Source organism: Bison bison, unplaced genomic scaffold, assembly GCF_000754665.1.
Source record: "Bison bison bison isolate TAMUID 2011002044 unplaced genomic scaffold, Bison_UMD1.0 scf7180017864367, whole genome shotgun sequence".
NCBI lineage: Eukaryota > Metazoa > Chordata > Mammalia > Artiodactyla > Bovidae > Bison > Bison bison.
The window spans coordinates 5206107-5227906 of NW_011494939.1; the positions used below are offsets into that span (position 1 = coordinate 5206107).

The 21800-nt window shown below is 35.3% G+C and overlaps 1 protein-coding gene across 3 annotated transcripts in view; it reads left to right on the plus strand.

Moving 5' to 3' along the window:
* The window catches only part of KLHL24 (kelch-like family member 24), a 33065-nt gene that overhangs the window by 593 nt on the left and 10672 nt on the right, over positions 1–21800 (plus strand). Inside the window, exons 2-6 of one of the 3 annotated variants that reach the window (XM_010855663.1) lie at positions 4041–4174; positions 5771–5812; positions 8284–9264; positions 19937–20121; positions 21294–21412. In XM_010855663.1, the coding sequence (XP_010853965.1) occupies positions 8345–9264; positions 19937–20121; positions 21294–21412 (1224 nt within the window). In that variant the 5' untranslated portion in view covers positions 4041–4174; positions 5771–5812; positions 8284–8344. The remainder of the gene's footprint in view (positions 1–4040; positions 4175–5770; positions 5813–8283; positions 9265–19936; positions 20122–21293; positions 21413–21800) is intronic. The other 2 variants (XM_010855664.1, XM_010855665.1) reach the window with 2 other exon arrangements.

Below are 21800 nucleotides of genomic sequence, written 5' to 3' on the forward strand. Positions count from 1 at the left end.
CTTTAACCGAAGGAAGCGCTGAGAATGCAGAGTCAGAAATCAAGCCTTCGCGTTTGGTGGGGGCGACAGTTTGTTCCAGACTGGGAGGACTGACGGGGTCAAGGTGGGTCCCAGGGCTGGGGGCCAGAGAAGTCCTTTTAAAGCGGTTGCGAAACGTGCTCGGCGCCGTCGCCTGACCGTTACCCCCGCCCCCACCGCCCGGGAGCCTTTGTTTACCGCTGCTTGCCGCGGGGCCCGCGCCGGGATCCGGGCCCTGGAACTACAGCCCCGCGGGAGCCGAGGCGGGCGGGGGAGCGGGGGAGCTGCTGACGGGAGTCCCCGCCTAACCTCGCCTCCTTCCCACCACTCCAGGCTTGGGTTTCTTAATTTAGTTCCTAACGGCCCCGCCCCCAGGCTCTGGACTCTCGGGGCAAAGACTGTTAAGGCCGCGAGGATTGGGGCCCTGCGGGTGCTTGAGGGTGGGACGACGGGGCGTCTTCTGTGTGTTTATTGGCGGGTGTCTTGTCGCTGGGTGGACGTACCCAGGCTGTTATTACCCGCCCCGCTGAAGGTGATCTGGAGGACACGCGGGAGCGCGCGCTTGCCTCTTCTGCAGCTGAGGCCAGAGCGCAGCTGCCGGCGGCGCGCGCTTCCGCGCCCGAGCCTCCCGGCGCGAGGCCCAGCTGCCCCGCCATCGTTGGGTGGCCGCCACGGCTTCTGTCTGAGCTTGTAGGCAGTTCTGGGGCCCGCGGAGGACCAGATAATTAACCTTCTTTAACTCGGTCCCCAAGTCCGCCCAGATGGTGGAAAGAGCCCTCAGGCGAATTAGTGTTTCCCTGTTCTGTAACAGCGCTTCCCTGGTGGCTCAGACCGTAAGGAATCCGGCTGCAACGCGGGAGACCTGGATTCGATCCTTGGGTTGGGAAGATCCCCTGGAGAAGGGACCGGCTGTCCACTCCAGTATTCTGGCCTGAGGCCTGGCAGGCTACAGTCCATGGGGTCGCAGAGTCCAGTACGGCTGAGCGACTTTCACAGCACCCTAACACCACTTTTTAGAGTGCCTCACAGTCAACTCCTAAGGCAGATTGACTCTTTCTCAGTTAATTTTAGTGGAGTTTAATGATTAATCATTTGCTCTCGAATAGCTTTTTAAAAATCGTGTCTTAGTATTTGCAGCTAAGACCGTTTAGGCCCACTAGCGAGGTTGGTTTTTGTTAAGTACGGGAAATAGATTAAAAATCTGCCTCCTGTCACCTAAAATGTGAAATTAGAATTCTGTTTTTTTTTAAAGATAGCTTTGTATGGCTGAGTCCTTTCTCTGTTCACCTGAAACTACCACAACTTTTTGTCAATCGGCTGTACCCCAATACAAAATAAAAAGTTTAAAATTGGAAAAAAAGATACCTTGATAATATCCTCCCTCCACCCCCTCCAGAAAGTGAATTCTGTACCCGGGTTTAGATGATTTGTTCGTGGAAACAAACATCATAGCTCACTCTTCTATGATGACAGTTATAAAATCTATAAAAACAATTGTTTTAGCGACAGTGTATTGAAGATGTGGTTTTCCTAATCTGATTTAATAGGCTACTAGGGTTTTATCAGATTTTTTTTTTCCCTATAAATCTGTAGGAATTCACCCAAGAAAGTACATTTCTGTAGAAGGTAGATTGAGTTCCTTGGGTGAAGAAAGAATTGCATTTGAATAGTTCTCGTTGGTTATGCTTTCTTAATTTATTTTTAAAATTCAAGTTGGAATGACTACACCAAAAGGAGCAGCCTCTGTGATCCTGAACTGCCTCATCGCTTGTGCATTGAAGGCATTTAACATTTCTAAATAAGTACAAGATGGAAACCTCTAACCTTTATAAAAAATAAAACCACCACTCATAAGCCTTCTTATCCAGACAAAGCCTGTGACTTAGTCTCTAAACAGGAAGAAGAAATAATATTCTGAGTTGGAGCTTACTATCAGCTTTAATTTAAACTTTCTTGGCTTTTGTCCAAGTTGCTAAAACTACTTAATGCCTTTTCAAAAACATTGTTTTAGCTTCCTTGTTTTTTTTGCCATTTACTTAAAACCCAAAGGTCAAGCCTGTGAAAAACAAAAAATACTATTTATTAAATGAGGGACTGCAGTTATTTTTGTATATACTTTTTTCTTACCTAGGAATTTGGGACATCCTTTTTCAATAAATATTTAGGTGTGAACTGTATAAAAATGTAAATAAAATATTCTAGTATATCCTCATAAGTATATGAAATATATAAGCATATATATTTTATATGATTCTGTTTTGACTAAAACAGTATATGGCCACTTGACAATTGTTGACAATTTGAAACCTTTATTCTTTCTCCTGTTAAGAATGCTAGCTAAGCTGCTGCTGCTACTAAGTCACTTCAGTCGTGTCCGACTCTGTGTGACCCCATAGAAGGCAGCCCACCAGGCTCCCCCATCCCTGGGATTCTCCAGGCAAGAACACTGGAGTGGGTTGCCATCTCCTTCTCCAATGCATGAAAGTGAAAGGGAAGTCGCTCAGTCGTGTCCAACTCTTCACGACCCCATGGACTGCAGCCTACCAGGCTCCTCTGTCCATGGGATTTTCCAGGCAAGAGTACTGGAGTGGGGTGCCATCGCCTAGATTTTTTTTAAAAAAAGTTTGTCACTCTGCCTAAATTTATCACCTAAGGGCTACCATTTTTTAGCATTTGGCACATGTTAAAGTACTAAATTGATAACTTAAGAGTCATTAGGCTTTGCTCTTTACTCAGTGCTTTCTAAAACATACTTCTGCAAATCATTTGTGTTACCACAAGGTAGATAAAAATCACTGACTTAGAAGTGCTTTTGTACATAGAGCAGCCATGTAGTAAAAAATTGGATCTCAAACTTGTTTGAGTGACAGAGTACCGGATGGTGTCCTTGTAGATTTAATTAATTCTAATAGAACCAAAAATATTTTTGCTAAAAGAAAACATAACTATATTATATATCTATAGGTCTTAAGATTTTAAAATAAAACAATGCATTAAATACCTAAAGGAAGCACGTTTCTAGCAAGATAAAACCAAAGACATTTAAGCTTACATGACAAGTAGGTTTGGTAGGATAGCTTTAAACCATGTATGATGTCTGATAAACAATTTTTTTCTTCCTTTGGGGTTTGGGAATATTAATAGCCAAAAGTTTTAAAACAAGGGAGAAAAACTGAATGGAGAAATTCAATTTTTTTGTTCTATGATATGAGAGAAGACAGTATTCTTTTTTCAGTTATAGAACCATAATTGTTTAGTCTGACACACTATTTAAGCACTCCTAAATTTTTCATCATTGGATATCTTTTATTTCTCTTTCTCTCATTAAAGTAATAATATATTGACTATTTGAGGTTCATGTAAACAAGGAATAATAACTTGGTATCATTCTAGACAAAGAAATGTAAAGCTTTTGTTGGTTTCTGGTATTGTATGGGTGTAAATAGGTTATTGGTGGTTTCAGAAGAAAAATAGAAATGTTGAAAATAACACCTTGAAGACTGGACTTTAAATATTGCATTTGTAAAATTTGTTTCGGGAACCACTACTCCAAGAGTAAAGTTTTAAGTTGAAAGTTTAAGAGTATAAATTTAAAGTGGCCGTTAAATGGAATGGTTCAAATAAATCAGCGTTTTAGAAAATGGGGTGAAAAAACTTCTTGGTTTCAGATAGTTCAATGTTAAATATGGTTTTCTAGTAATTTTTAAATAACGAATATCTATGTTACAGTATTTTCTGGCTTTCCTTCTGTTGAGCTACTGTTTATCTTTAAAGATAAACCTTTTATTCATTAGTCTTTTTGCTGTCTCTGCTGTGTTAGTCTTCACTTAGAGTTCAGTTTGAGAAAATGGGAGTAGTGTGGAGCATAGCATGTAGCTAGTGGCAGTTCATTACCACAGGTTGTTGGACCATGTTAGTCAAAACTGTTGGTTTCCTTTGCCATCTGGAATTTATTAGTCATTGTAAGCCCCTTACTAATCCATTCGATTTTAAGGCTGATAGTAACTTCTTTCTTTGTATAGGGTTCCTGTATTCTAAAGGAAAAATAAACTTGATTGCAGTACAACTACATTTTAAGATCAGTTCTGATACTATATATCTCCTTTGGACTTTGTACACTGACCTCCCCTGTCCCCTGGCCTTAACTATTAGGTTGGTAAGTATTACCTAAAAACCCTCCAGAAAATGCCCAGGTGAATTGCCTTGCCCTTCTAGCTGAAACTCCAGTACTTTGGCCACCTCATGCGAAGAGTTGACTCATTGGAAAAGACTCTGATGCTGGGAGGGATTGGGGGCAGGAGGAGAAGGGGCCAACAGAGGATGAGATGGCTGGATGGCATGACTGACTCGATGGACGTGAGTCTGAGTGAACTCCAGGAGTTGGTGATGGACAGGGAGGCCTGGCGTGCTGCGATTCATGGGGTCGCAAAGAGTCGGACACAACTGAGCGACTGATCTGATCTGATCTGATCCGTTCCTTAAGGTATAATTCTAGACTAGATCAGGCATGAGAGAATCTATTCCAGTTTGCACTCTAGCAGAAACAATTTGTTTTCTGCAAGAGAAACGTTGAGAATTTAAATCTATTTTAGTATCAATCTTTGAGTTCTTGTTAGATTCTAATCTTAGCCTACTCCACAGCATCTAAAATTGGATCTGAATCCGATATTCACCACCCCAGTGCCAGACAGAGGGGTAGGCTCTCTAGAATTGTTTCTTGAATTGACTTGAGTAGGCTCAGGATTTTATTGTTTTCAGATTTAACAATCCCCTATTTTGACCAAGTTGACATATTCTTTACCAAAGTACACACAAGTTAGACTGACTTCTGCAAATAAGGAAACAAGGTAACATTCACCTCACAGTCAAAGCTTAATCCAGGTATGGAGATGTGTGTTTTTTAATACATGCAGAAATCAGTAGTTTGTATCTTGGTTTTTGAGATCAACATTTGAATTTGCCTAAACTTGTTAAGAATTTATGAGTTCTATTTATAAATATCTAGGCCAGAAACCAGAAGTACTTGTAGTTAAATACTGTTGGTATTCTGTGCACAGTTCAAGGTTCCAGTATTTTCTCAGAAGCATTCCTCTCTTTCCAACATACGCACACAGAGTTGTGCTGAATTGGTTGATTTCTACAGGTACTAGGGTCCATAAGATAAAGAAACAGAAGAAATATACATTTATATATTAAAAGATGTAATTATTTGATAAGCATAATGATTCTGTATGGATAATCCAGATAACAAAAACTGAAATGTTTTTTCCTGAATTTCCCAAAATACTTGAGATTTTCTTATTGATTTCATAGGTACATAAAATACAATGACTGAACTGTTTGCCTTGAGTAATATTGATAAACCAACTCAGAATTATTTAATGACTGCAGATTCAAGTGAAACTTTATTATCAGACATTCTTCAAATATCCAATGCAGAGTTACCATAGGAATGTTTCATCATCTCAACTCCACCATTGTTTACTCATCTTTCATTCAAGAAACCTTACTGCAGGATAAAATTGTCAAGAAAGGAATTGGATAAATAAGGAAACTGTTTTAGGTATAGAGTAAAATTTTTAATTCACTGTAAGGAATTGTTAATCAGGATTGGTTTTTTATGCAGAAGTTAACTTCTAGTCACAAATTGAAATCTATTAAAACCTTTTTTCAATGTATTAGTAAATAATGCCAATTGTACATGAAGTAATTACTATCTGACTTATATGTTGCTGTTCTCCATTTATTTTAGGTGTGGAAAAACTGGGGCTTTGATCAAGCAAATGCTGGAAAGGTATTATATTTATAATGTTTATAAACTCTTAGCATCGTTATTAGGAAATATAAATCATTTTCCTTTAACCAGAGGTCACTTAGACCACCTGAGTAACAGGGAACAAGATCATATAGGAAGACAGCATCACAGTCATTTCTGTTACCAAATAAACTATCGACACACTCCTTTCTAACCCTTACAGATCTCCTCAGTCTCCCTTCTACAGTTTCACCAGTCCCAGGGACACTGAAATAAGTTACCTCCATTCATTTTTCTGGAACATAGGCCAAAACCATGTAGTTTTTAAATCTACCTAACAATTTAAAACTAGGTCTACAACATTTATGAGTTCTACAGTTGGAAGTAAACTCTAGAATACCCTTAACCAGAAGAATCTATCTTAAAAATCTTCCTTTCAAGTGAGAGTGTAGCTCTAGGAGTAAAGCTCCTGAAGAAGATGAGGGAGAGAAAGAAAAGGATACTAGCTTTTCTAGGCAAATTGTGTGACTTTGGCAGTCAGTCATTGAGACTCCAGTCACCCTTGCATCCACTAAATTATGTAGGTATTATTTTCCATCATTACATTTCTTTGGGACAAGTGTTTTCCTCTTGTTTTGTCCAGAGATGCCTACTTATTTGCTACCTTTTAGTGATGGGAATAACAATGCTTTGATATCTGCTAATTTTTTAAAAGAACTCAGTCAATTTTATGTTTAGTGGCAATCCACTGAAGGACTATTGCCTGGAAAATCCCATGGACAGAGGAGCCTGGTAGGCTACAGTCCATGGGGTCGCAAAGAGTCGGACGCGATTGAGCAACTTCACTTTCACTTTGTTTATATATTAGTTCACTTACGATAAATCTTAAACCTATACTAGATACTGTATTTTGAAATGTGATTAAACTTGTCTTTACTAGTTAAAATACTTTGTGTAAAACGGGAAAATGAAATCTACTGAATTACACCTGGAAGCCAAAAAGATGCTCTGAAATGTCCCATATTCCTAAGACATTCTTGTGTAAATCGTTTAGTCTGTCATCATACAAAGAGTTTATATTTTATGGTGTTGTGGACTAGTTCATGGAAAAGTTCTCAGAAAGTCTAGAGAAAGTGAGGCTGCCCAAAAAGCCAGGAAAAAGTTGCTTGAAAGGAAACAGCCCAGATCTATGAGATAGTCTCTTTTCCATACAAAGCAGTAGACAGATGTCTTGTTGCTGTTGAATGCTTTAATAATGAGTGATTTTATAGCTGTTCGTGTTTTCTGGTAAAGCAGTGGAAGACCTCTTGGCAGTCATCTATCAAGGGAAATAGGCATGGGAATTAAGAAGCTGAAAATAACATAAAAAGACCTTTAACTCATATAAAATTTTAAGACTTTTATTAATACTACTCACTCAATATGCTATTCCCAAACTTATCAGATACACATACTATAAGATACCAAATAATGAATACAAGATACAGTAAAATTATTGGATACAGAAAGCAGAGCATCTTTTCATTTATGTTTCTTTCTTGTCCGTTTTAGCCAAAAGGGAAATTCTTAGTACTTGCAGTATGTTATTTTGCATTCTGAACATAATTTAATTTAAAGTTTGAGAAAACAAAAATGTTTGCAGGCAGAAACCAATTACAAGTACATTTTGGATCACATGGCAACTTACTGAGAAGTGAGAAGAGTAAAAGGAACCTCCTTAAAAATAAAAATTTAAGCCAATTGATAGCTGTAGTCCAGTGCCTCAACCCATCAGTTACCTATTCATAGCATTTCTGAGGCAGACTTGAGGTTGTTTCTTATTAGGGAAAGGGAGGAGGGGATAAATAACATATATTTAAGAAAATACGGTACTATATCATTGTAGTGCGAATTTGGGGGAAATAAAGACAAGATATATCACGTAGCATTTAAATATATGTATCTCCTTTTTTCTATGCCTAGATGCACTGATACAAGTATTTTCTATTAATACAGCATTGAACATCTTTAGGTAACTCTTCCCATATAATCTTGATTATTTCCTTACGATAGATTGCTAGAAAGGGACTTAATGGTCAAACAGCATACATATTCTTAAAGGCCATTGATAGATACAGATGAATTTTTCTGTAGCAGCACTATATTAAAATAATAAGTATTTATATTAAGATTTGAATGCAGTCAAGTTCTGTGTCATACAGCGTTCTGACATAGCTCTACCTTCAGTAGATGAAACCCAGTTTGTAAAAGGGAAACAGAAGGTAATATATTAGTAATTCACAAAGTATGTAGTATCCTTTCAACTAGGGGGTTTAAGGAGTACTATTGCAAATTGCCCCTAATGTTTTCATTGTATAAATTTTTATCAATCTTTATCAAAATGAGATAGTGCTCTATACCCTGTATGAAATAATGTAATTTTATTGTAGTGTTTACATCAAAATGAAATTATGTAATTGGAGTACTAAAACTTTTTACATACTGAAATGTTTTAATTTTTTTACTTTTAGCCACATAAAGAAAATCTGTAACAGTTATTTCTCAACAATTATATAGTCAACTGATGTAACAATGGTACTAATATTGGGACGAAGACTAAACAGAGAGGATCTCGGGGTGCGTGATTCACCAGCAACAAAGCGTAAAGTTTTTGAAATGGACCCTAAATCTCTGACAGGCCGTGAGTTTTTTGACTTCTCTTCAGGATCATCCCATGCTGAAAACATCCTCCAGATATTTAATGAATTTCGAGATAGTCGTTTATTCACAGATGTTATCATTTGTGTGGAAGGAAAAGAATTTCCTTGCCATAGAGCTGTTCTCTCAGCCTGCAGTAGCTACTTCAGAGCTATGTTCTGTAATGACCACAGGGAAAGCCGAGAAATGTTGGTTGAGATCAATGGTATTTTAGCTGAAGCTATGGAATGTTTTTTACAGTATGTTTATACTGGAAAAGTGAAGATCACTACAGAGAATGTACAATATCTCTTTGAAACATCAAGCCTTTTTCAGATTAGTGTTCTCCGTGATGCATGTGCCAAGTTCTTGGAGGAGCAACTTGATCCTTGTAATTGCTTAGGAATCCAGCGCTTTGCTGATACCCATTCCCTCAAAACACTCTTTACAAAATGCAAGAATTTTGCATTACAGACTTTTGAGGATGTGTCCCAGCATGAAGAATTTCTTGAACTTGACAAAGATGAACTGATTGATTATATTTGTAGTGATGAACTAGTTATTGGCAAGGAGGAGATGGTTTTTGAAGCCGTCATGCGTTGGGTCTATCGCGCTGTTGATCTGAGAAGACCACTGTTACATGAGCTCCTGACTCATGTGAGACTCCCTCTGTTGCATCCCAACTACTTTGTTCAAACAGTTGAGGTGGACCAGTTGATCCAGAATTCTCCTGAGTGCTATCAATTGTTGCATGAAGCAAGACGGTACCACATACTTGGGAATGAAATGATGTCTCCAAGGACTAGGCCACGCAGGTAAGACTGATGTGTATTAACTACAACATAATTAGCAAAAGTTTTTGTTTTTTTAAAATATTTTAAAGCTTCCTGAGTGTAATCTCCATGTAGTCATTTATATGTATCATCTACATGTGGTTTTATGTAATTTGAGATTTGTTTTGGATTATAACTCATTAGAATTTCTCCCAATGAAGACTAGATTCAACAGTAGCACTTTTCGTTATTGTTGTTCTGAGCTATAAGACGGTATTGCAAAGGGTCTTTGGAGCTAGCATGTTTCAGCCTATATCTTCTTAACCTGTCTTAAAAAGGTTAATTTTTCTTAACCTTTATAGGGTACCAAATTTATTCTACGTTTTCCCAAAAGATCTTTGGAAGTTAAGTAACTAAAGACTGTGTTAGAGTTTGTTGGACTGCCTCTACTTATAAAAAACAATTTGTGTATTCACAGACTAACCTTTTTCCTAATAGACAACATGAAATATAGAGATCAAGTAAGTAAGTTGATATACATTGAGGGAATTCTCAGATGTAAAATCAAGGTTTCAGATCTTTTCTCATTGCTGCAGTTATTATATTTAAAACTATTTGAAAATGAAAGTCACTCAATTGTGTCCGACTCTTTGCAACTCCATGTACTATACAGCCCATGAAATTCTCCAGGCCAGAATACAGGAGTGAGTTACCATGCCCTCCTCCAGGGGATCTTCCCAACCCAGGGATCAAACCCAGGTCTCCCACATTGCAGCAGGATTCTTTACAGCTGGGCCACAAGGGAAGCCTGAGAATACTGGAGTGGGTCACCTATCCCTTCTCCAGGGGGTCTTCCCAACCCAGGAATCAAACCGGGGTCTCCTGCATTGCAGGAGGATTGTTTACCAACTGAGCTATCAGGGAAGACCCATTTAAAACACCTGTAGATTTTAATTCATAAACTATAGAAAAATAATCTCTGTGCCTTAAGAATGGAAGGAACAGTATTAAAGATTTTACTGTGAATAAGCAAAAATCGGCTGTTGTGAGACATAGTAAAGAATCTTAAAAATTTTTCTAATAGAGCTGACTTTTGGTGTGTGTGATATAAAATACATAATATAAAATTTGCCATCCTAACCGTTTTTTATTGTTAAATAGTGCTAAACATATTCACATTGTTGTGCAACTGGTATTTATTTTCCCATACTATCTTCATTTTGCCTATAAATCTATTATAGCATAGCTCTTAAACCATATTTTTAGCATTAATTTTGATTATCAAAATTATTCCCGTGTTTTGGAATGTGATTAAAATTCAGCATGTTGTGAGATCTCATGTTTTTAATTATAATTCAGCATATTATGACCTGTCTTTAAAATCTACACTAGTTTGGATATAACAAGATTTGATCTGTTTCCTCATAAGTAAAATGAGATTTATGATAAACAGTGCTTATTTCACAGGTTTTGCTGTTGAAATTATTAAATGCAATAGTCTTAAGGTACTCAGCATAGAAGGTGGTACATAGGAAGTGCTTTAAGAATTATGGCTATAGTGTAGTGTTAGTATGACTCACTTTAAGAAAACTTCCAGTACTTGACAGTCTGAACATTTTTACAAATGAGATACAACATTGAGTAACTATTATTACAAAAATTAATGTAATATTTCTTTGTATATTAGGTTTAGAGTGCATTTTTTCTTCAGAGTCACTTGACTTTAGTTAAAAGTAATTGTTTTATAAGAAATAAATATAAAATATTTTACTCCTAGTCTTTTAACAAAGAACAAAAAACTATTAATTTTATTCTATAAAATATACTGATTTTTTAAAAGTTGTTTTTAGGACTGTTAAGAGACTTCAGCTGAGCTTAAGAATGTAAGACCAGAGTTCTTAAATTTATTAATTAGGAAAACTAAACAGCTTTGGGGCTGTTCCAGAACTTTTCTGGACAAACTGTATCTCTCCAAGGGGAGAGTCGTATATTTTTCCAAACAGAATCCCCTGTGGCAGACAGAATGATTTGGGGTCAAACATGGTTAATAGTACCTATACCCAATACCTTCCAGTACTTGGAATAGGATTAGAATAGAGACCAAAGAATATGTGCTGTAGAATCAAAATTATTTATATTAAAATTACTTATAAAGATATGACCAGAATGAAATCAGAGTGCAGCCTAAAGGTAATTAGAATCAGATTATAATTAGAGAATTTTCTGATTTTCTTAGTTATTCAATTTACAAAAATACAGTTTTACATCATATTTTTAAGGGAACCAATCCATTTCATACAGTGAAACACATCTGTATATATATAAGATTATGATACCACTTTTCTCTAGGAGACTAGCAGAAAAAAAATAAAGCTGTAGTTATATTGAATTTTCAGACTATTATAATAGCAGATAATTATTTTATATAAATTTTATATTTTATGAATTACGTGAGAACTCTAAAAAGGAATGCTTTATTGTAGAACTCTGCTATCACCTGTCCTTTATATTCTGTCCTCCACTTATCTGTTACTACATTTAGTACTAATCACTAGGAATTTCCTTATCTGAACAATATGTATTCTTTGTAGAGGTTCTCATCTTTCTGAGAAACTACAAACTTCTTTGTAAGAGAAGTGACATCTCCACCTCTTCAACTACAGCTCATTCTGACTTCTCCAGTCACTCTACTGAAACTCCTCTCAGTCAGGTCATCTATTTGTTCTTTGTTAGCCTCTTTTCAGTCTTTATTCACCTTGATCTCTCTTTCAGATTTGACATTTTTAATTGCTTAAATCCTTCTTGAAACTCTCTTCTGATAGCTTCAGGAGTACCATTTCCCTCATGGTCCTCTTCTTCAGTACTCTTTTTCAGTTTGATAGTGCTTTGTCTATTGTTTGAAATGTTGATATTCTCTTGGTTCACATCTCGTCTTGCCTTGATAGTTTCGTAGATGATCACATCTATTCTCATGGTTTTGATTAACATGCTTACTATTGACTATGAAAACTATATCTCCACCCCAGGCTTTTTCATTCATTTATTCCATCATTCAGCTAATGTTTTTTTAAAAAAATAATATGTATAGTTACACATATATATATATTTGAAGATGCATCTTTAAAACAATAACATAGCCAAAATAAATCTCACAGTTAAAAATAATTCTTTCATAATATTTAATATCCAGTCCATATTCATGTTTCCCTAGTCTTTTCCAGGCTGTTCTTTAATTAACTTGAATCCAGTCCAGGACTAGTACAGGTTCATTGCATCTGTTTATTTCCATGAAGTCTCTTATTCCAAAGCAGTTTTTCATGAATCTTACTTGTTCATGGGCAAGTTGTCCAGAAAAATACTCCATGATGTGTATTAGTCTGGTCACTTCCTTGTGATATCACTTAGCTGCATTTAGCTGTTTCCTGGAAACTGAAAGTTAGCTTCAGCTCAATGGTGAATAGTTAAATACTTTTTTGCTAGAATTCATTCTAGGTAATGCATGTATCACATTGCATCACATTAGGAGAAAGACAGCATAACTGGTTGTTGTACCATTAGTGATATAAAGATTAGCTCTTGATTAGGGAGATAACAGTCCAAACCCACCACTGTATAGTTAGGTTATACTCTCACAGCATCCGATATTTCTTTAGTGTTTATTGTGTGCCAAGTATTCTCCAGAGCTCAAGCCATACTGGACAGTGATACCTGTATATACCCATGTGTCTCTTAAATGACAGAGAAAACCCCAAGATACACTGTATTAAAAACAGGGTGTGAAAAAATTTTAAAAACGAAAAAAAGAGTGTGATGGCAGTTTTCTAGAAAGAGGACATAGAACATAAGACCATAAAAGCTTTGCTAATCAGTATTGCCAGTCGTAAACCCTGGGTCCATAAAGAAAAAGTAGTGGCGATCTATCACAGAAGTAAAAAGCTTGAGAATAGCTGTTTTTATTAATATATGTCATGCAACTTTAAATTCCTATACTAAGGTATAGCACGTTTTTAGTGAACACCTAGTGCAAGCTTCATGGCGTGTTAAGGGCACTGGCTTCAGAATCAGGGAGACCTGAGCTGCAACCTACCTCTGCATAACTAGTTAATTCTGTGACATTGGGCAAAGCACCTTAACTTCTCTATGTGTCAGCTTCCTCATCTGTAAACTAAGCATAATACCATCTACCCTGTAGGATTGTTGTGAGGATTAGAACTACTGTGTGAAAAAGGCATAGCCTAGTGTTGGACACAAAAATGCTTAATAAAAATTACTGCTAGTTTCATGAATAATCAAAATACAGTTAAAATTTGCACTATACTTTTACAGAATAGGAAATAAAGTTTGAGAGACATAAATGCTTGCTATCAAGTGGTTTAAGTATAAATTGTTCATATCTACAGAAAAAATCTGCAACACTCCATTAAACAATAGAGATAGCTATGATCTAATAAGTTCATCATTTTGAGTTTGGAATTGGTTAATTTAGTACTTGTTTCTTCTAATATTTCCTACTACTCTTGTCTAATAAGCAGTTACTATATAATGAAAATAGGAACCTATTGCCATAATGAGGACAGGGTTCAAGTTCTTATTGAATAAATCAACGAGAAGACCAAGGTTAAGTTTTTTTTAAAGAAATAATATTTTAGAATTCAATGTTCTGAGTTTCTGTTTGTTTTTCTTAAGTGATAATCTGCTATATTGGATTCATGGTCTACCATTTTTATACATGTTAGTTCATTGTTATTTTGAATGCATTTTTATATTACAGTACTGTGTAATGTCAGAGTCTCCCTCTACCTGACCCTTGATATATCAGTATATATATATAACCCTTTCATCCCCAAAGGATTACCAGTTTTTTTCACTCTTTTTAAAATATTCTTTGTATACAGAAGTGTGTGTGTGTCTGTCTCTGTGTGTACATGTGTCCCTACTATTCTTTATATAGATGGTAGTATATCTTATTTTTACCTCCTAAAAATATCTTGGAGTTTCTTCTATATCAGCACATATACGTCTTTATTCCTTTTTTTTTTTTTTAGCTCTTCATTATGGAAAATTTCAAATTCACTCTTTTTTAAGAGTTGTATAGTATCACACTTATGGATACTATAAATTATTTAATCCCTCTCTTAATGATGTACATTTAAGTTGTTTCTAGATTTTTTTTCATTGCAAACAGTGCTCAGTGAATACTCTTATACATATGTCTGATAAATTACAGCATAAATTACTAGAAGTGAAATCACTAAGTCATAAAATAGGTGCATTTTTAAAACTTTGCCAAGATATTGTAAAAATTGACTTCCAATTTATACTTTTCCAAAAATATGAAAATCCCTATTTCTTCACTCCTTTCCTTACACAGTATTGTAATAGTTTTTATAAATTTTTGCTACTCTGGAAAAGTGAAAATTTGTACCCCATAATTTTTTTTGCTCAAACTTTAAACTATATTTTGTATTGGGGTATAGTCGATAAACAGTGTTGTTAATTGTTAATTGTTATTTCTTATTTCTTATAATACTTCCTACTACTCTCGTCTAATAATTAGTTACTATATAATGAACATTGGGTTGGATGTATTCTTTCAGATCATGTTTTTCTCTGGATATATGCCCAGGAGTGGGATTGCAGGGTCATATAGTAGCTCTATTTTTAATTTTTTAAGGAACCTCTATACTGTACCAGTTTACATTTCCGCCAACAGTGTCGGAGGGTTCCGTTCTCTCCAGACCCTCTCCAGCATTTCTTGTTTGTAAATGTTTAGAGGATAGCCATTCTGCCAGTGTGAGGTGATATCTCATTGTAGTTTTGATTTGCGTTACTCTAATAATGAGCATGTGTCCCATAATCTTGATTTGCATTTCTTTCATGTGAAAGTTTGAGGTTTTCCAAGTTTGAAAACCATTTATAGGTTTGTTTTTTTCTCCACTTCATTGGACTCTAGTGTATCAGAATTCTGATTGGAAGTGATTGAAACCGGCGTTAGCATAGAAGGGAGATAGATGTTTTAAAAGAGTATAAGAAGGCATTATCTTGTAGAACCTAAGGGCAGATGTTCAACAGGACTTACAAGAAGACTGGAACAGGCTACTGAAAATGCATCAGAAATCTAGCCATGCCCTATCTCTGCCTCTTACCTCTGCCTTTCTCTCACTGCTGCTGCTAAGTCGCTTCAGTTGTGTCCGACTGTGTGCGACCCCACCATTCATGGGATTTGATTTCTATATTACAAGGTCAGTCCAGAGACACTGAATGTCTCCCTCTCATGTGGAAAGATAATCTCTGATCCAGACAGCCTTCTCTGGAGAGTTACCTGTGGCCTTGGAGTAGGATCATGTAGCAGGAAATTGATAGCTGAAATTCTTGTCCCATATGTAAGAGCAGACAAGCTGATAGTGGCTATTAATAGTAAGGTGTGGATTTTCTCCTTTGTTCTTTCTTAACTTGAGGCAAGAGGAAGGGATGGAATAATTTGTGTTCATTGGAGACAACAAAAAATAATATCCATGTTTCTGCCTAGGAGGTAACACTGTAGCATTCGGCTTTATTCTTCCCTTTTATTCTCTAAGAATTTATTATTTCTTTTACAAAGTTGTAATCTATTTCATATCATAGTCTGCTGTTATCATTTATTTAATATTTTCATGACATGAAATCTACAGTACCATAACCATCCCACCCACATTTAAACTCTTCCTGATTTTTTACCAGTAAATGAGATAAATATCTTTGTGACTATATGAGCATACCTGTAATTAGTTCCTGATAATAAATTCTTAAATAATTGCTTCTTTTAAAGAGTAAATATTTGAATCTTTCAATTGGTACAACTATTTCCTTATAGAACCCATTTTCCCTATTCCAGTTTCAGGTAGAAAGCCTTACCACACAAGTTGAAACTGTCCTTATTAAGTTTAGAAAGCCGTATGGTTTATGGCTGTCATAAGTCTCTTTACGGGGTCATTTATATACATTTATATTGATAAACCATACCCAGTGATTCCTCTAGGCTCAGGAACTTTTGTTTTTTGGATACAGTAAGATCAGACTATCAGGGAACAGACTTAACGTTAATTATGAGGGACTGATTAATTTATCTTTTAGTTTATGTATATTTATTTGCAATAAGAAATGGAACTGTCAACTGTTCCAAAAAATGGAATGGTTCAAATGGAACTGTCAAAAAATATTTTAAGTCAATGTAGCCAGCATATTCTCTTACTATGGGCAACTTACCAGTTGGGAAGCCAACGTTTTCAAAGATTGTTTGGAAGCTAGTAGACCTTTAGAGCCAGACTCTTCCCAGCTAGTATAGTTTGAGGAAGTCTCACCCAGCATAAAATATTCTTACCAAAGAACCAGTAATGTTCAAGTTAGCTTAGTTAAGCTTCTCCTTTCCTTTAGACGAGTTACTTGAATGGACACAGAAAATGTTTGCCTCTGTGATTACTTACTCTTTCATTCATTTGCTCATTCATTTATTTATTGTATATAGGGCTGATCAGTCCCCTCTTTTGATATATAGTTAATACATTGAGTTTAGTACTGTCGTATTCTACACACTAAAGAGTCATTTGGTCTCTTTAGGGCTTTTAAAGTCTCATATCTCCATTTGAATTCATTATTTTGGTGCAATGATTCGGTATTCAGGTATTTTTGAGTCTTGAAATAGACTGTGTCACTAATATCTCTCCCTTCTTCCTTCCAGCTTCCCACTATATGGAAACATTTCTTTTTGTGTTTTCTAAATGTGTTCAGTCATTTTTCTTATTACCAAGGATCACCCTTAGACCCCTTTTTGTTGATGAAAATTAATTTGGCAGTTCATCTGTCCCTGGCATGTTTGCATTGACAGTAAGAAGGTCTGTTATTTTGGCCAGCAAGTCTTTCTGAGGTTCTTAACTGAACCTGGCAATTACTATACATTTTGTTCATATGGTTTAGAATATTTTGTGGATATATAATTCTTTTCCTTTCACATAAATCAAAGAATATGATCTTTTAATTTAAACTTTTCTCAAGTTTATGATAAAAGAGTATGATGACTTTTAAAAAAGTATTTACCATTGTAGGAAAAAAATAATTTTCTTATCGCACTTTCCTAGGAACAAGTGGTGAGACTTGTTTCAAATTTCAATACTCAAGACTTAATACTGCTTAATACTTAAGCTGCGAATATTTGTTAGTTTGTTACAGCAGAAAATGAGAATTTTCACTTTAAAAGATTAATAAAGTAACATAGTCTCTAAAAATAGATTGCATGGGTATCTAGAATTTTATTCATCCTATACTATCATCTTGACTGCTTTTTTATTCTCCTCACCATTATCAGCTGCAGCAACTCATTTCCTTTAAGGCAATCATCTTCCTGCCTGAGATAAGTATTTTTCCAAGCTCAAGAAATAAAAATAGCTATTAAATTGAGTTAACACTCTCTAATGAGAACACCAGACTTGTCTCAAATTAAGTTAAAAGCCATTTGGTTGCAAATGAGACCTTCAGTTAGGCAAAACTACTAGTTTGCTGATCCTTTCAGATACATAGACACAGGCACTGAAATAATCCTTTATTTAATAAGACTAAACGTTTTAGCCATTAGCTTTTTGTGCTGTTTTCTCTTCTTGTCCCAAGGTGCAAAACAACAGACAATGTATGTTTATTGGGCTAAGAAGTCTTGGAAAACAAAGCAAATTCAAGAAAAGGGAAAGTATAAAACAAGTAAAATGCTACACGTGCATGCTAAGCCTCTTCAGTTGTGTTGGACTCTTTGCGACCCTATGGACTGTAGCCCTCCAGGCTCCTCTGTCCATGGGATTCTCCAGACAAGAATACTGGAGTGGATTGACATGCCCTCCTCTGGGGGATATTTCCAGCCCTGGGACTGAACCCGTGTCTCTTACATCTCCTGCATTGGTAGGCGGGTTCTTTGCCACTAGTGCCACCTGGGAAACGCAAAGAAAGTATAAAACAAAATTATATCAAAATTACCTTAATTTTGTATTAAAACTATTAGGAGTGACTCAAACCCAGTAACAGTATTTAGCAATTTTTGTTTTGCTCAATCAATAGGTAAGACTTTGAAGACTAACACATGGGTTTGTCTTAGAAGTATTTTAAGTAAGATTTAAGGAAATAAAACTAATATGGAAAGAAGGATATCTTCTGGTCATTAGTTATACTACTAAGTGGCTGGTGCTATCTACTATTTACTTTTAATATTTTCATTTTGGAATTATTTGGAAAATAGTAAATATTATTGATAGTATTTGAGTCCTTCTGATAATATTTTACTATATACTAGATTAGGGTTATATTATTCGCTGGGTTCTTAAAAGTAATTTTTATTGCATCTGTGGACAGAATTCTTTTCTATGATATTTATTTCTGATTTTATAATGGAAAAAGTATGCCTGGCATGGACTGACTAGGTGAATGATTGTTAGTTGAAATAACTGCAAGTATGTATAGCTAGAATATCTTAGCAGCTCTATCAAAGGGATGTACCAATGCTACTTAATTCTGTTTTTTCCTAGTGAAATTATAAAACATCACACTGACTAAAACTACAAATAAGTGTTTTAACCTGATCTTTTTTCCTTCATTTAAGAGAAGAGGGATTGTTAAAATTTTTGTTTGTGAGATTTAACATTGCAGCAGCCATAAAATGTAATTACAAGACTTTTTTATTTCCATGAGCCTTATGAACAAAAAGAAAAATCTTGGCGAAGCTTTTAGTTTTTCCTGTCTCTATCTTAAGTTTAAACTACAAAGTAAAAGAAGCCTGTAATTAATGTAAACCTCAGGATTCCCTTAGGGCACTTAAAAGTTATCTTTTCCACTCTAAAAGTAGCCCATGCTCATTACTGTTTTGAAAATTTGTGTTGATATAAAGGAGGAAGCCACACAATCGGGAGAAAACCATCATTAGCACTTTGCTGTGATCTCTCCAGACACATTAATTACATAGTATTGATCAGACTTTCTGTACAATTTTTCATCTTGCCTTTTTCCTGTAGCATTCTTTATTATAAGCTCTGTTAACATCTTTGGAGACCACCTAGCCTTTTCAGTTGGATTAAGTTTACTTAAGTTTAAAAAAAATATATTTAGGGAAATCCTTGGCAGTCCAGTGGTTAGGACTCTGCACTTTGACTGCAGAGGGCGTGGATTCTATCCCTGGTCAGGGAACTAAGATTCTGAAAGCCATGTAGTGCGGTTAAAAAAAATTTATGTTTCAAAATGATATCTGAACAAATACATGTATTGCTCTAAAGGATACTTAACTTGTACTGTGAATTTGTCTTTTTAGAACTAACAATCTGATGAAAAAGCACCATTTTCCTACACTTAAAAAGTGCATTGTCTTATCTTGTGTGGTTATGCTTATCTGAATTGCCGTTAAGATTCCATTTGAAAGTCATCCTTAATATTACCAGGGTTCCAGTTCAATTAGGTATAATCTTTGGACTGCTACTCATAGAAAAAGTACCCATAGAAGTTTCCCGTGAAAAGATTATGTTATTAAACTCCTTATAAATGTTCTCAAAGTAAATAACTGATAGCTTCTATTGGTTGGCACATACTCAGAAAATAAATTTAACTTTATAATAATGTTCCACTTTTTTTATGACAACGGTATGCTTTTAGGAATTTAAACAATCGAGTGTGTGTTATTATTTATGCATTCTTATAATAATTATTTTAGGTCAACTGGCTATTCTGAGGTGATAGTTGTCGTTGGAGGCTGTGAACGAGTTGGAGGATTTAATCTTCCATACACTGAGTGTTACGACCCTGTAACAGGAGAGTGGAAGTCTTTGGCTAAACTTCCCGAATTTACCAAATCAGAGTATGCAGTCTGTGCTCTAAGGAATGACATTCTTGTTTCAGGTAATAAAGAATTATTACGTAGCTACTTTTAATTTAATCACAGCTTGGCCATTTGAAACCATTACAGTGTCTCAAAAGAAAAGAGTGAAAGTAGAGATGCCCTCTTTAATCAGATCATATTATACAACAAATAAAACTGAAACTGACTTATTGCTCTTAAAAACAGGTACAAGATAATTTAGAATAATTTAAAAAAGATTCACCAGAAAATGTCTTTAACCATATCATTTTTTAAAATTTATGTTATTGATTTCTTGTTACTAATTTCTACTGAACAACAAAGTGATTCAGTTATACATATATATTATTTTTCATATTCTTTTCCATTATAATTTATCCTAGGCTATTGACTGTAATGCCCTGCACTGTACAGTAGGCCGTATTATGTTTTAAATGCTCGCAAACGCATATAGAATATGTACAGTTTTTAAAACTTCTTTACTCTAAGAACACAGTGAAGTATATAAAGTGAAGAGTGCTCAGAATTAAGCATCTCTCATCCACCCATGTTTTCTGGAATTCTCCCCAAAGTTTATGAAATAAGATTTTTCTTAAAATTCTTAACTTGAACTTTCATTATAATACATGATATGTTTCCTCTAAAGTCAGACAGACAGTAATGTGACAGATTTATGCAAAGTGTAACTACAGTGTCTCTAATTTTAAATTTGTTAATTAAACAATTTTACCAGTTTTGCAGGTTACTCTGTTATTACACATTGAATAATATAACAACACATTATTTTGTGTAGTGGTATACAAAACGGCTGATTTTTTTAAATCTTTCTAGAATAATTCTTCTGTCCAGGTGCTTCTGTTCTCTGACTCTTAAATGAACAGTCTTATACATTTGACCATAGAATAAAATGTAGAATAGTAAAATTGTAAAATTCTACTATTCTACGTTAAAATTAGAATAGTAAGTTTCATATTCTACATTTTATTATTTGGGGCATGTAATGATTATTTCTCAAAATAACAATGGACAAGGTTAAATCTGCTCTGTGATCTATTTCCATTTGAAGTTTTAAGGGTCTTTGTTTTATTTATTGAACTGAATCCTTAAATTCTTAGACTGGGTGAATATTTCAGTATTTTCATTATTTATGCCTTGGGCATAGATCCCTTGGTGATATACTTGTTAGTGTGTGTGCAATGTTTTGCATTTATAGGTGGAAGAATCAATGGACGTGATGTCTGGATTTATAACTCACAGTTAAATATTTGGATCAGAGTTGCTTCTCTAAATAAAGGCAGATGGCGTCACAAAATGGCTGTCCTCCTTGGTAAAGTAAGAGAAACCACTTTTTGTTATTATTGCTGGTACCTTTCCAGAATAAATACCACAGATGAATCCTTCATTTTACTCACCCTCTGGGTATTTTGGACTCAGCTTGTATTTCCTTTCATTTCTAACCTCAGTACATAAACTGAAGATATAAACAATTTGACACTGTACTTTTGAATGGATATTTTGTTCTCCCAACTTGGAATTCATAGCAGTGCAGCACATTTCTTTTCTCATGCACCATTGGCTTCTAAATGCCTGAGAAGCGCTCGAAAATAAAGGAGTACATCAAGTACAAAAACAGGCCAGTGTCTAATCCAAGCAGTCTTTTTCCTTTTACTGACTTCGGCAATCAGGCCAAGATATATTTATCTAGAGTCATATTATTTTA